Genomic DNA, 13,184 nt, shown 5'->3' with positions numbered 1-13,184 from the left:
TGGAAAGGTAACCGGGCGCGTGTGGAGAGGAGGAGGAGGAGGAGAGGGTGACATTATTCTACATCACATCACACGGCGTTACATGGCGTCTTTTCCAGCGACGCACTTGCTCGTATTCGCTGTTTTTCTCCCATAGACTCTTTTATGTTTTGACTTGCACGCGCAGATTTGTGTCCGTCATCATTGCGGACACGTTCCAACATGCATTGATGCACAGGCGAAGGCGATGGGTTCAGGTGCATCCTATTCCTGTCTGATCGTTTATCAAATAGAATCACCATCGGAGATATTTCAGTACCATATATATATATGCGAGGTGTGTGGGATTTCTGCGGCTAAATAAATGAAGAACATGTGGCTTTCCCTCGAGAATGATTGCTTATGGAGAGGTGAGCGAAATTATTTACTGAAACCGAAGAAAGGTATACCTGTATTTTTTATTTATTTATTTATTTGCATATATTGCACCAATGAGTCAAGGCATGCATGGAAATATAATGCACGCGCTGCATGCACCGTCAGTTTTTCATTCATCTCTTGGGGGGATTTCTTTTAGTTATAAAAATTGAACATGGCACGAGCGCGTGGACATGAATTCTCCGCGGGATGCTTTATGCGTCCTTTTTGGGTAGCTATAATGCGGTTTTGCTTAAAATAGAACAAGCACTCTGGATATATCAGAGAAAGAGAGAGAGAGAGAGAGAGCATGTAGTATTTAAGTGCAAAACTCAAGGAATAACATGTCAAACGTGACAGTGTGTTTTAAGATGACCTTCAGCATCACTGGCTAAAGCAAACCTCACCGTGCATTATTAGATCTCTGTTAATTAAACATCTCTGGCAATTAACACCATATCACTGATGGGATAGACACTAATTTGTATTGCCTACTTAAATACTACACTTATGCATCCAGCTGACTATATGAAATTTGTACTGGTTTTGCATCTTCTTGTTTTCTTGAATTTTTTAGATGTGAACCCTGTAGCCAACAACCAGCATGCAACTCTGAGTGTCCCAAATACATCACAATACATTTAAAACAAAATTCAACAATGCAACTGTGTTCCTTTGTCATTTGTTTACATTCATATGATCATGCATCACATGTAAAATGTGTATTGTTATGCAGAAATGTATGTATAGATATATATTTTAGTTGCAAGTGAATACACTTCATTCAAGTTTGGGGGAAAGAGGATGTGGAATGTCAAACACATAGTAGTTGCTAATTACAGAATCTTTAAACAGCCCAATTATAGCCTAAAGTTAGAGAAAATATTTCATACATCTGCAATAATTATAACATATTACAATTTGTATTGGATTTGACTGATGTTTAATTTAATAGCAACTCAGTTTTAAGGCATACACACACACACACACACACACACACACACACATATATATATATATATATGTGTGTATATATATATATAATCTATATCTCACAAGTTGTAATTTTTATTACAGTGTCTGTGACCCACTCATTTACAGAGTGCTCTTTCTGTGATTTAAGATGATTAAGGCACAAATGCACTTATAAACCTTTAAGTTTATGACTGAGAAACACTGACTGACATTAAAGAATCATAAAGAATTTATAATACTGTATATAGAAATTTCATATTCTGTGTCGCTCCACAACTGGCTGTTGCTCTACTCTCATTCACTCACACTGTTTTCCAGTTCATGTACCTCCACAGAAATCCACACATAGTTCAACTTGTACATTAATAGTCAGATGTGTGTTCCGATTAACTATTTTGTTTATCGATTTCTTCAAGGAATTAATGTTAGTAAGAGGAACTGAGAAGTTTTTGTTTATTGGCGGACTAAAAATGAAGAGAGGCAGAGATATGCTAGTAAAATTGTACAGTTAATTGAGTTGCTTATTCATTTGAGTTTTTAATGTCTGTCAATAAAATTATGATTTCTACTAAAACTGATTTTTAAACTCATGTGTTTTAATTATTGGTCAGCATTTGAAGAATTTGCATACTATATACAGTGCTGATACTGTGCAGTTTTAGACAACAGTTGCAGTAGGAATATATAGTAAGAACTGGAAATCTGGACACTGTTTTCAGTTATTTCAGCACAAGAGTAATTTGTATGAAGTTAGAAGTTTTTAATGCTGCTGTATTGTGTCAAATTTACTAAACTTGCACTACTTTAAAGTAAGGTTGCAGCAGGGTTGCAGAAAGGTTACCAACATTTAGAGGTTAAGCTAACCCTTGTAAACAACCAAGCAAACATTCTGTTTTTGGGCAACCAAAAACGAACCTTAAAAGATGTATTCTGGGAATGTATACAGAGAACCAAAAGCTCCTGTTTCTTGAACTCTTTAATTTTAGTTCTTTAATTTTAACATCTTGACATGTCCAAAGAAGTCACTTTTGGTTTGAGTAGGTCTTTAGAGTCTACCATCTTCTGATATCCTGAAGATGGCAGTGCTCCCATGCATAGCCTCTTCCACAAACCTTGTGCTGTTGTCTAAAAGTCTGAGTGTTTTTTGTAATGATGCAGACTGTCATGAGCTAATCTATTATTTTTGAGGATACAGTCCTTTACACAGGGCTATTACCTCCATATACATTCAGAAAAATGGTCAATCAAAATGGGTTTTTCAATGAACAATTCACAAATTTACAGCTGATCCCCTAAATATACAAGTGTTTCTTTTATGTTCAGCTATATCTTTTGTGTGACATACAAATCAGTTTCAGTCAGTCTGCAGTTTTAAGCCTTTAAATGCTTAATATAAAACCACTGATATTTGATTGTGCCGTTTAAATGATCTATTCAATCTCCTGTCTTTTCTCCCTGGATCCTTAATGAGAAGACCTATGATTTTAAGGCAGACATTCTGGTAATTAAAAGAAAAACCTGCAACGTACAATAAATTTACCCCCTGGATATCAGCAAATCTATCAGGTGAATTATTAATATTATTAACTACATTGCCAATTAAAGGAATAGTTCACCCAAAAATATTCTCATCATTTACCCTCTTGCCATGTCAAACTCGTATGACTTTCTTTCTTCTGCAGAACACAAGATAGATATTTTGAAGAAAGTATGCAGTGTTTTTGTCCATAGAGTGTAAGTCAATGGGGTCCAAAAAGGCAGCATAAAAGTAATCCATACAACTTGAGTGATTTAATCCATGTCCTCTGAAGTTAAATGAAAACCCCAACTGGGCATGAAAAATGATTTAAAATGATTAGTCATGTATGAGTTTTTTCATGATACTTTCAAAATGTACCTCAGCTGTCAAAATGTTGATGGTAAACACTAGAAAATGAAAATGCAACGTCTCATTGATGTACAATGATAGCAGGACTGAAGACCTGGCAACTGTATGCAGCGTCAAAGAATCACCATCTTGAGGCCTGCACTGTTTTCCAACAAGATGTCAAGATTTATAGTGAATAGGGACTTAAATTTTGATCTGTTTCTCAACCAAAGAGATCATATTTCTTCAGAAGACATGGATTAAACCACTTGAGTCGTATAGATAACCTTCATGCTGCCTTTATGTCCTTTTTGGAGTTTGAAAATGTTGGACCCCATTGACAAAATAACGTCATACATTCTTTAAAATATCTTTGTGTTCTGCAGAAGAAAAAGTACTTACGAGTTTGAGATGGTATGAGGGTGAGTAAATGTTCATTTTTGGGTAAACTATCCCTTTAAGAAGTCATTTAATAGCATCCATATTGGATTTATCAGTGTTTACCAGTGCATTACATCTTTTCTACTTTCCTCTTCCATTTTTCTCTTTCAAGGCCAGAGTATGCCATCTTCACCAGCATATAGAATCCTGCGACCCCTCCTGCTCGGTACCTTTGTACTGGGATGCTTTGTGACTCTGTTTTTAATGTACATCAAGCCATCTACAAGTTGGCTGTCAGGCCCCGTTGAGTCCGAAACATCCACGGTGCGAGTGAAAAGCCTCCTTACCAACCGAAGTGACCAGAACCAGACCACAATCCTAGTCTGGCTTTGGCCTTTTGGGGAAACCTACGACTTGAATGTCTGCAGCTCTTTGTTCAGCATCGATGGCTGCTTCATCACCGCCGACCGAAACCTTTACAACAAATCCGATGCCATTGTCATACATCACAGGGACATCACCAGCGACCTGACCAACATGCCACCTGCATATCGCCCTATGCTGCAGAGATGGATCTGGATGAACTTTGAGTCACCGTCGCATTCATCTCAGTTAGCTGGTATTGAAAACCTGTTTAATTTAACTCTTAACTATCGGCAGGATGCTGATATAGAAGTGCCTTATGGGTCGATTGTCGCAGCCCAAGGAGAGGAGGAGTTTGTGCCGCCAAGCAAGAATAAGCTAATTTGTTGGATTGTCAGCAATTGGAATCCGGATCACGTACGGGTGAAGTACTACAACGAATTGTACAAACACATTGAGGTTCATGCGTATGGGCAAGCGTTTGGTGAGTACATTTCTGACCAAGACTATTTCCCAACAATCGCAAGCTGTAAGTTCTACCTGGCATTTGAGAACTCTATTCACAAAGACTATATTACAGAGAAATTGTACAATCCGCTCTCTGTCGGCACGGTACCAGTAGTGCTCGGACCACCAAGGGAGAACTATCAGAACTTTGTGCAGGGAAATGCATTCATTCATGTCGATGATTTCCCTTCTCCAAAGGAGCTGGCTGATTACCTCCTGTTCCTTGACAAAAATGAGGAGCTTTACCTGAAGTACTTTGAGTGGCGTAAACACTTTAAGGTGAAAAAGGCATACTTCTGGGCTGAACATACATGTCTTGCTTGTGATTATGTGAGAAGGCACAACGAGTACAAGGCAATTAACAATCTTGACAAGTGGTACTGGGGTTAATCCACACACAAACTTCTGGACCAGCTTAATAAAAGTCGCTTGACGATAAGAACTTCATGTTACTGAATTCCAGTGACGGTCTGTTGTTGGCATTTACAGACAAGTGACTTTATTTTTGTATAATGTCCCAAAAAAGTTGTTAATTTATTTTGAGGTCAGTTTTGTTCATGCATATTTATTAATCTGGATGCAAATCATGCATTTTATTGTATATTATTTTGTATTATTTCTGCTTTTTGTTTTAAGCATGTGTTTGAAAAGCTAATTTTAAACCAAAATGAATTTAAAATTCAATTCTACAAGTTCAAAGCTTTCTCATACACCTACTGTTGGTACACATCCAGGAGGTACCACTGAGACAATAATGTTTATTTAATGACAACAGAGCACTTTTTGTAACTGAGATATTTTTGCTTTATTTAAAACATAGTTGTGTACATGTTAGTGATAGAGTCATCTATGCAGTGTTTACAAAACTTTTGTTGTGCAAAATGTCCATGTACTGTAAATGTAATGTGTATTGTGTGTATTTTGAGGAACCCTGCCTTCCATTTCCATGATTTTGTATGGATGATGTTTTGCACGACAATTAACGCACTCATTTTTTTTTACCATAGTGATCAACGTAGTGCAACACTGTTATTGGAAAACAAACATGCAAGGAGTGTCATTGCTGATAATAATGTTTTTGTACTGTATAACTGCTGATTATATCACTGTTAATTAGCTTACATGGCTTGGATACATTTCAAAAGTACTGTGAAGCTGTTTTTGAAATATTTAAATGTTACATTACCTTTGTTCAACAGTGAGATGTAGATTTGAGAACAAGAGGCTAATACTGTATATATACAGTCATGTGTGGGTGGTGCCATATTTCACAGGCATGCATAAAATATTTGTCCAAAAGTTGCCAAATGAGTAGACGCTCTCGGATGTACAGTTTGAGGAAAATGAAATCATAATGTTAGAGGCATAATGACTGACTTTTCCAGTTTAGACACAATCTGGTGTTGGAATGAAAAGTTGCCGTCTTGTCTCGGTTAGAAAGTAATGCTCCAGTTTCAGATGTTTGCTGCCAAAAGTTCCTTTATCAAAAGAGATGCTTCTCTCTGATCTTTTGCTCTGGAATTCACACCATCGTATTTCTCAGATCAGCCTTCCTTTAAAGGTGCAAGACTGTTTTTGTTATGGTTACATAAACAGAATCAGTCTAATATTAGATGAGGGTTTCAGTGGAGAAATCCATTATTGATCACTAAGGGAGAGAGCAAGTTCAGCTTCTGATGGCAGATGTTGCAATTCCACATTGCTTATACTCTTTGTATGGACATACACATTAACAGATGATTTTTTGGAGCTGGCTTTTTGTATGTAAGGGTTATTGGTTATTTACAGGCTCAATTCTTGCTGTTTTAATGCCTGAATAACACAAATGTTTTTGGGTTGTTGAAAGACCCAATGAAATCAGAATTGGAGCTTTGTGACTTTCATTCAATGCTCTTTTGCTTTGAGGCCATTTTTATTTTAGTCTACTCCTAAAAGTTGGCAAAATTATCTTACAGTTGGTATAGGCTATGCATTACACTCTTTCTAGTCTAAAGTCTTATGACCCAGAAGAGAGTTAGAATTTTTGAGCCATGGGTTCCCCAAGGATTTTCAAATGCGTTTTTTTAACATGGTCATATAGGAACATGTTACTGTACCACCTACATTTTTGCAAAATTATTTCTACGTGGCTCGTTGTATGTATTGCAGCAGTTTCCTGGTGAAATGAACACCAGAGGCGCTACAACAAACATTACTTTTATTCCCTTTTGCACGAAGTTAAAGGGTAGATTATCAGTTCATAAACACATACTTTTCAGCCGGTTCCTCACACAATGCGATCTAATGACATCTAAACAATTTTACAGTGTACATGACTTGTAAGGTGATACATTTTAACATTTGCATTACAAAACCAGCTGCATTAATAAGCTCATTCACGCACAAATTGTACGGTTGCTCAACTGATAGAGAGCTGCGGATGCGATGCATAGGACTGGGGTATGAGTTCTGAAGAGCACAAGAGTTGACACGAGTCGAAAGTGCCATAGAAGCACCACAAAATGACGCGGTTGATTCAGCATTGTGTTTTCATCTCACATTTTCTTTTTCTGACACTATCGATTAGGTTTAGGTTTAAGTGTTAGGGTAGGGAGGTAGGTTTGTTGATTTAAAACTGGATTGAGCGTTAACCTTAAAAACCTCATCTGTTTGGGAAAAAATGTAACTTGTATTTGGCACCACTCTATGGACATTTTACCTCGAAACTGCTACAATGTGTGCAATAAACCACGTAATATCCTGTAATATAGCAAAAATGTCGCTACAATCAAAGTTTTTTTCTTTATGAGTAAAATTAGGTCTGTGACCAGTACTTGAAGTTGCTAATACAGTAATTTGCTAAATAAGGACTACAACTACAACCATTCTAAAAACCATTTGGAAATTTCAGAGGGAACCCATGGCAAATTAACATTTAAGAGTCAGCCTGCAAGCTGATGTCATGACTGAACAGCTCTATAGCAAGCTGTAAATCATTGTTCACAGCTGGGAAATAACTAAAGCCTGTTGGCTATTCAAACAAAAGGGAGGATGCACTTTTTTATATGTCCCGCCCAAATTTATTGTTTTAACAGGAAAATCCATCAACACGGGAAAGAAAACAACTTGTCATGAGATTTCATGTGATCTTATAATCCTCATTGACAATAACTAATTTTTAACTTTTGTATTTACCATGCCATCAGGGACCATGCTATTAAAAAGCAACATTTAACAATGTTGTTATCTGTATATTACTCAAATGTTCAGAAACTGTTTAATGAGCCGTACTGTTTTATATGAATTAAGAAAAACCAAGAAAATGTGTAGTCATACAAGCTACACTACACATCTCAGATTAATGTTTGTTTGAAGATAATCATTTTGCTGGGAATGCCCTTTATGTATTGTAAATAGCTGTAATGTTGGATGATCCCTAACCTGTGGCGAATGCCATGAGGATGAATGTGCTGAAATGAAATGAATAAAGCAAGCCTTTGCACCAAGGAAGAAAAGAGGAGACGTCTGCTACTGAAGACAAAGATGATAGTGTTATGCAGAGGCCATTTTCCGTCCCTGAGGTATTTTCAACAATGAAAATCTGTATAGTTTTTTGTGGATAAGTGCTAATCCTTTTGAAAATGCTGGACTGTTGTCAAGGAGAACTTTAGATGAAAGTTTTTCTCATTCTCAAGAATGTGATTTTTTGTGCTTAGTCAGAAACACATTTAAAGGGATAGCTCACCCTAAAATGAAAGTTCTGTTATCATGTACTCATCTCCATGTTGTTCAAACTTTATTTCTTCCATGGAACACAATAGGGGATGTTAGGCAGAATATAAAGGACCGACAGCCTCATTACCATTCACTTCCATTACATCTTTTTTTTCCCAGTCAGTAAAAGTGAACAGTGACTGAGGCTGTCAGTCCCGAACATTCTGCATAACATCTCCTCACTGTTTGGAATGACATGAGGGTGAGTAAATGATGACATAAATTTCATTTAAGAGGTAATCTAATTAAAAAATGTGAACTGTAAAATAAGAAAGACATGTTTATGGTTTCATGTTGTACAAAGTGAATCAGAGATTGCTTATTTGCTTGCGGACCATAATTACTGACTTGTTTTGTTGTCTCTCTCTCTCTCTCTCTCTCTCTCTCTCTCTCTCTCTCTCTCTCTCTGTCTCTCGCTCTCTCTATCTCCTGTGCACAACTGTTTGCTGTGACCTCATGGTACCCTTTAAAACAGCCTTTGCATTTTGAGTGTGTTAGTGGTGTCTGACTCAGAGCCCCTGCTGACTCATACATTGTAGGCTGGTCGCACAGACTCCGGCATGGAGTATGATATCTCCTCTATGCATTATGGACTTGAATGCGAAATGACCCACATTCCTATTGTGCAAAGGAACGCGAGGGTGTATAGAACTGTTCATTGCAACGTAAATGGACAAAACATTGTTATTTGCCAAATGATTTATTGTAGATGTCTGTTAGTAAAAATAAAGACATAAAAAATAAAAATTACATTTGCAGAACATTGTGGTTAGTTTTTTTTTATCCCTGAGATCCCCTGAAATACTGTTGGGTCTAAAATTCTGACACCAGTGAAAATTTCATTTCATATTATTATCAGCATAAAAATTTAAGAGAAAAAGTTTAATAAAAAAAAAAAAAAAAATATCTTTAAAAAAAAAGAAGTCCCCTTTTGATTTAATGACATTCATGTACTCAAACTGGCATGGACTCCACACGTTTGGTCAAAACCTAGTGATCCATGTTATCCAGCATGATTTAAGAAGGTTCTACAAAGCATCTTGTGTAGAAACAAGAAAATCTGACCTTTTGTGCAAAGGACTTAACATAAGCAAGATTCCAGGTGTAGCTGGAAAGAGTCTCCACCCATGTCTGATGCCAAAGAGCAGGGGCTGTAATAGGCAATGTCACAAATTTGATTTTATTTGAGTATAGTGTCCTAGAAATAGTGCAATTTAAAAATTCCAAAGCTTTTCTTTCTTTCTTTCTTTTTTATTTTATATCTACATATTTAAATATTAAATCTATTTTAATATATTAACATACAATTTACATTTAAATATATAATACATATATTGTTATAGTAATATAAAATTAACATTTAAATATATAATAAACATATTGTAAAAGTAATACATATGTAAATAAATATTTGGTTATATATAATTGTTATATAATCAACATATCGACACTCACACACACACACACACACATACCCATACACACACATGTTGGTGCAGCTATCCTTATGAGGACTCGCCATAGACATAATGATTTTTATTCTGAACAAACTATACATTATATCCCCTAACCCTAACCCTACCCCTTAACCTAACCCTCACAAAAAACTTTCTACATTTTTGCATATTTAAAAAAACATTGTTTAGACTGTTAAGTGATTCAAAATATGGGGACACTAGAAATGTCCTCATAAACCACATTTATAGCATAATACCCTTGTAATTACCAGTTTGTAATTCTTTGTAAACCACCCAGACCCGCCCACACACACACACACACACACACACACACACACACACACACACACACACATTGTGTGTGCATGAGTGAGTGTGTGTGTGTATACATATTTATATTTACTTATTTCTATATAGAAATTCTTAGTAAATATAAAATTATATATGTGTGTGTGTGTGTGTGTGTGTGTGTGTGTGTACAGTATATACACTACCGTTCAAAAGTTTAGGGTCACTTACTCATTCTTTATTTTTTATTTACTTATTGGCTGCTTTTCTTTATTATTTGGTCCAAGTCATCCATATCATCCATTTTTTTTTTTTTTTATTACATTTTAGTTTTATAATGAAATAAATTAATATGTTGGCACAATTATATTTTTGTCTACAAATCTAATTTCAAACATTTAAGCATACGCCTTCAGATCAAAAGATTTTTAAGATCATGAGAAACATTTCAGGCAAGTGACTCCAAACTTTTGAACGTGTATATATATATATATATATATACAGGTGCATCTCAATAAATTAGAATGTCGTGGAAAAGTTCATTTATTTCAGTAATTCAACTCAAATTGTGAAACTCGTGTATTAAATAAATTCAATGCACACAGACTGAAGTAGTTTAAGTCTTTGGTTCTTTTAATTGTGATGATTTTGGCTCACATTTAACAAAAACCCACCAATTCACTATCTCAAAAAATTAGAATATGGTGACATGCCAATCAGCTAATCAACTCAAAACACCTGCAAAGGTTTCCTGAGCCTTCAAAATGGTCTCTCAGTTTGGTTCACTAGGCTACACAATCATGGGGAAGACTGCTGATCTGACAGTTGTCCAGAAGACAATCATTGACACCCTTCACAAGGAGGGTAAGCCACAAACATTCATTGCCAAAGAAGCTGGCTGTTCACAGAGTGCTGTATCCAAGCATGTTAACAGAAAGTTGAGTGGAAGGAAAAAGTGTGGAAGAAAAAGATGCACAACCAACCGAGAGAACCGCAGCCTTATGATTGTCAAGCAAAATCGATTCAAGAATTTGGGTGAACTTCACAAGGAATGGACTGAGGCTGGGGTCAAGGCATCAAGAGCCACCACACACAGACATGTCAAGGAATTTGGCTACAGTTGTCATATTCCTCTTGTTAAGCCACTCCTGAACCACAGACAACGTCAGAGGCGTCTTACCTGGGCTAAGGAGAAGAAGAACTGGACTGTTGCCCAGTGGTCCAAAGTCCTCTTTTCAGATGAGAGCAAGTTTTGTATTTCATTTGGAAACCAAGGTCCTAGAGTCTGGAGGAAGGGTGGAGAAGCTCATAGCCCAAGTTGTTTGAAGTCCAGTGTTAAGTTTCCACAGTCTGTGATGATTTGGGGTGCAATGTCATCTGCTGGTGTTGGTCCATTGTGTTTTTTGAAAACCAAAGTCACTGCACCCGTTTACCAAGAAATTTTGGAGCACTTCATGCTTCCTTCTGCTGAAAGATGCTGATTTCATTTTCCAGCAGGATTTGGCACCTGCCCACACTGCCAAAAGCACCAAAAGTTGGTTAAATGACCATGGTGTTGGTGTGCTTGACTGGCCAGCAAACTCGCCAGACCTGAACCCCATAGAGAATCTATGGGGTATTGTCAAGAGGAAAATGAGAAACAAGAGACCAAAAAATGCAGATGAGCTGAAGGCCACTGTCAAAGAAACCTGGGCTTCCATACCACCTCAGCAGTGCCACAAACTGATCACCTCCATGCCACGCCGAATTGAGGCAGTAATTAAAGCAAAAGGAGCCCCTACCAAGTATTGAGTACATATACAGTAAATGAACATACTTTCCAGAAGGCCAACAATTCACTAAAAAAATTTTTTTATTGGTCTTATGATGTATTCTAATTTTTTGAGATAGTGAATTGGTGGGTTTTTGTTAAATGTGAGCCAAAATCATCACAATTAAAAGAACCAAAGACTTAAACTACTTCAGTCTGTGTGCATTGAATTTATTTAATACACGAGTTTCACAATTTGAGTTGAATTACTGAAATAAATGAACTTTTCCACGACATTCTAATTTATTGAGATGCACCTGTATATATATATATATATATATATATATATATATACAAACACAATGTTTAGTTTAAACGTTTTTTTTTTTTTTTTTTCAACGTTTCAATGGTCTCACACTTTTGGAACTTTCCTCGGTGAGTGCATGAGCAAAATTACAGATTCTCTGCAAGCTTACTGAATTTCACCATCCACATTAATCAAACAGCAACATGCTTTTTGCATTTTTTTTTTTTAGCAACATATCTTAGGCTGGTAAAAATAGCCCTCCAAATCCACTGTAAGTTGACTGATGACACCAAAAGGACAGTTCGGTGTGCTGGCACCAAATCCCCCGCTGTGACCTCTCCATATTGATATTCAGGCATTTGGAGTTATCCTCCCGAACCCACAAGGTGAAGTAGTCTTATCCTACTCCTCAATACAATAAGACTGACAGTCGTTCAGAGTGTGTCTGTGCCAGATGAACGGGTAGAGTTCATCAAGTTACCACATATCTCAGTATTATGCTGAAGAATATAATGTTTTTATCTTTCTTTGTATGTTGAGTGTGAGCGTGTGTGTGTGTGTGTGTGTGTGTGTGTGTGTGTGTGCAGAGGACCACAATATAATCAGTCTGCAAATCCTTAAAGGACAGAGCTTAAGCATTAAATTCTATTCTGCTCTGAGATATTTAAAGATCTGATGAACGAAAACCCACAAACAGTGGAAAACATGTAGATCGCCAAGAAGATTAATGTTTTACACAATACCAACAGAAGTATTGATGCCACATTGCAATGAAATCTATCCATGAAATTCAAAGCCCTTTAATTTCTCTGCAAGATAATGAGAAGGCAGATGTATTGGGAATGCATTAAACAAAACAATTGTTTGCATTAACTACAGGCATATCTGATTGCTCCAGGCTCTTTCAAAGAACCCAGATTATCTGAATTTGAAAAAAAAAAAAAAAGAAAGAAAAAAAATGCAATATGTGGCCATGGCTACAGGTAAAATCAACATGACTTGAATCAGCTTTTCCAGCATATTCTGTCACCTTGTCTCACAGTTACCGCTTGGGCATTACTGCGAGAGCATCTCAGAATCCCTGAAGGGGTATACAGTTCTGCAGCATCATAAGGTTTGCAACTGTGCCGCTTTGTCTCC

General features: G+C 36.6%; 1 protein-coding gene across 2 annotated transcripts; it reads left to right on the top strand.

Annotated features, from left to right (window-relative positions):
* Positions 1–9,003, top strand: LOC127411026 (4-galactosyl-N-acetylglucosaminide 3-alpha-L-fucosyltransferase 9-like). 2 transcript variants are annotated; one of them, XM_051646336.1, is made up of 3 exons: positions 1–389; positions 2,846–2,937; positions 3,792–9,003. In XM_051646336.1, the coding sequence occupies exon 3, from the start codon at positions 3,800–3,802 to the stop codon at positions 4,877–4,879; it is 1,080 nt and encodes a 359-aa protein (XP_051502296.1). In that variant the 5' UTR covers positions 1–389; positions 2,846–2,937; positions 3,792–3,799; the 3' UTR covers positions 4,880–9,003. The 2 variants fall into 2 exon arrangements, with proteins under 2 accessions (XP_051502296.1, XP_051502297.1); XM_051646337.1 differs by having other exon boundaries at positions 1–422.
* Positions 9,004–13,184: the final 4,181 nt, after the last annotated feature.

Source organism: Myxocyprinus asiaticus, chromosome 20 (assembly GCF_019703515.2).
Source record: "Myxocyprinus asiaticus isolate MX2 ecotype Aquarium Trade chromosome 20, UBuf_Myxa_2, whole genome shotgun sequence".
Classification (NCBI taxonomy): Eukaryota; Metazoa; Chordata; class Actinopteri; order Cypriniformes; family Catostomidae; genus Myxocyprinus; species Myxocyprinus asiaticus.
The sequence above is the reverse complement of the archived record's forward strand: the minus strand, read 5'-3'. Positions and strand labels throughout refer to the sequence as shown.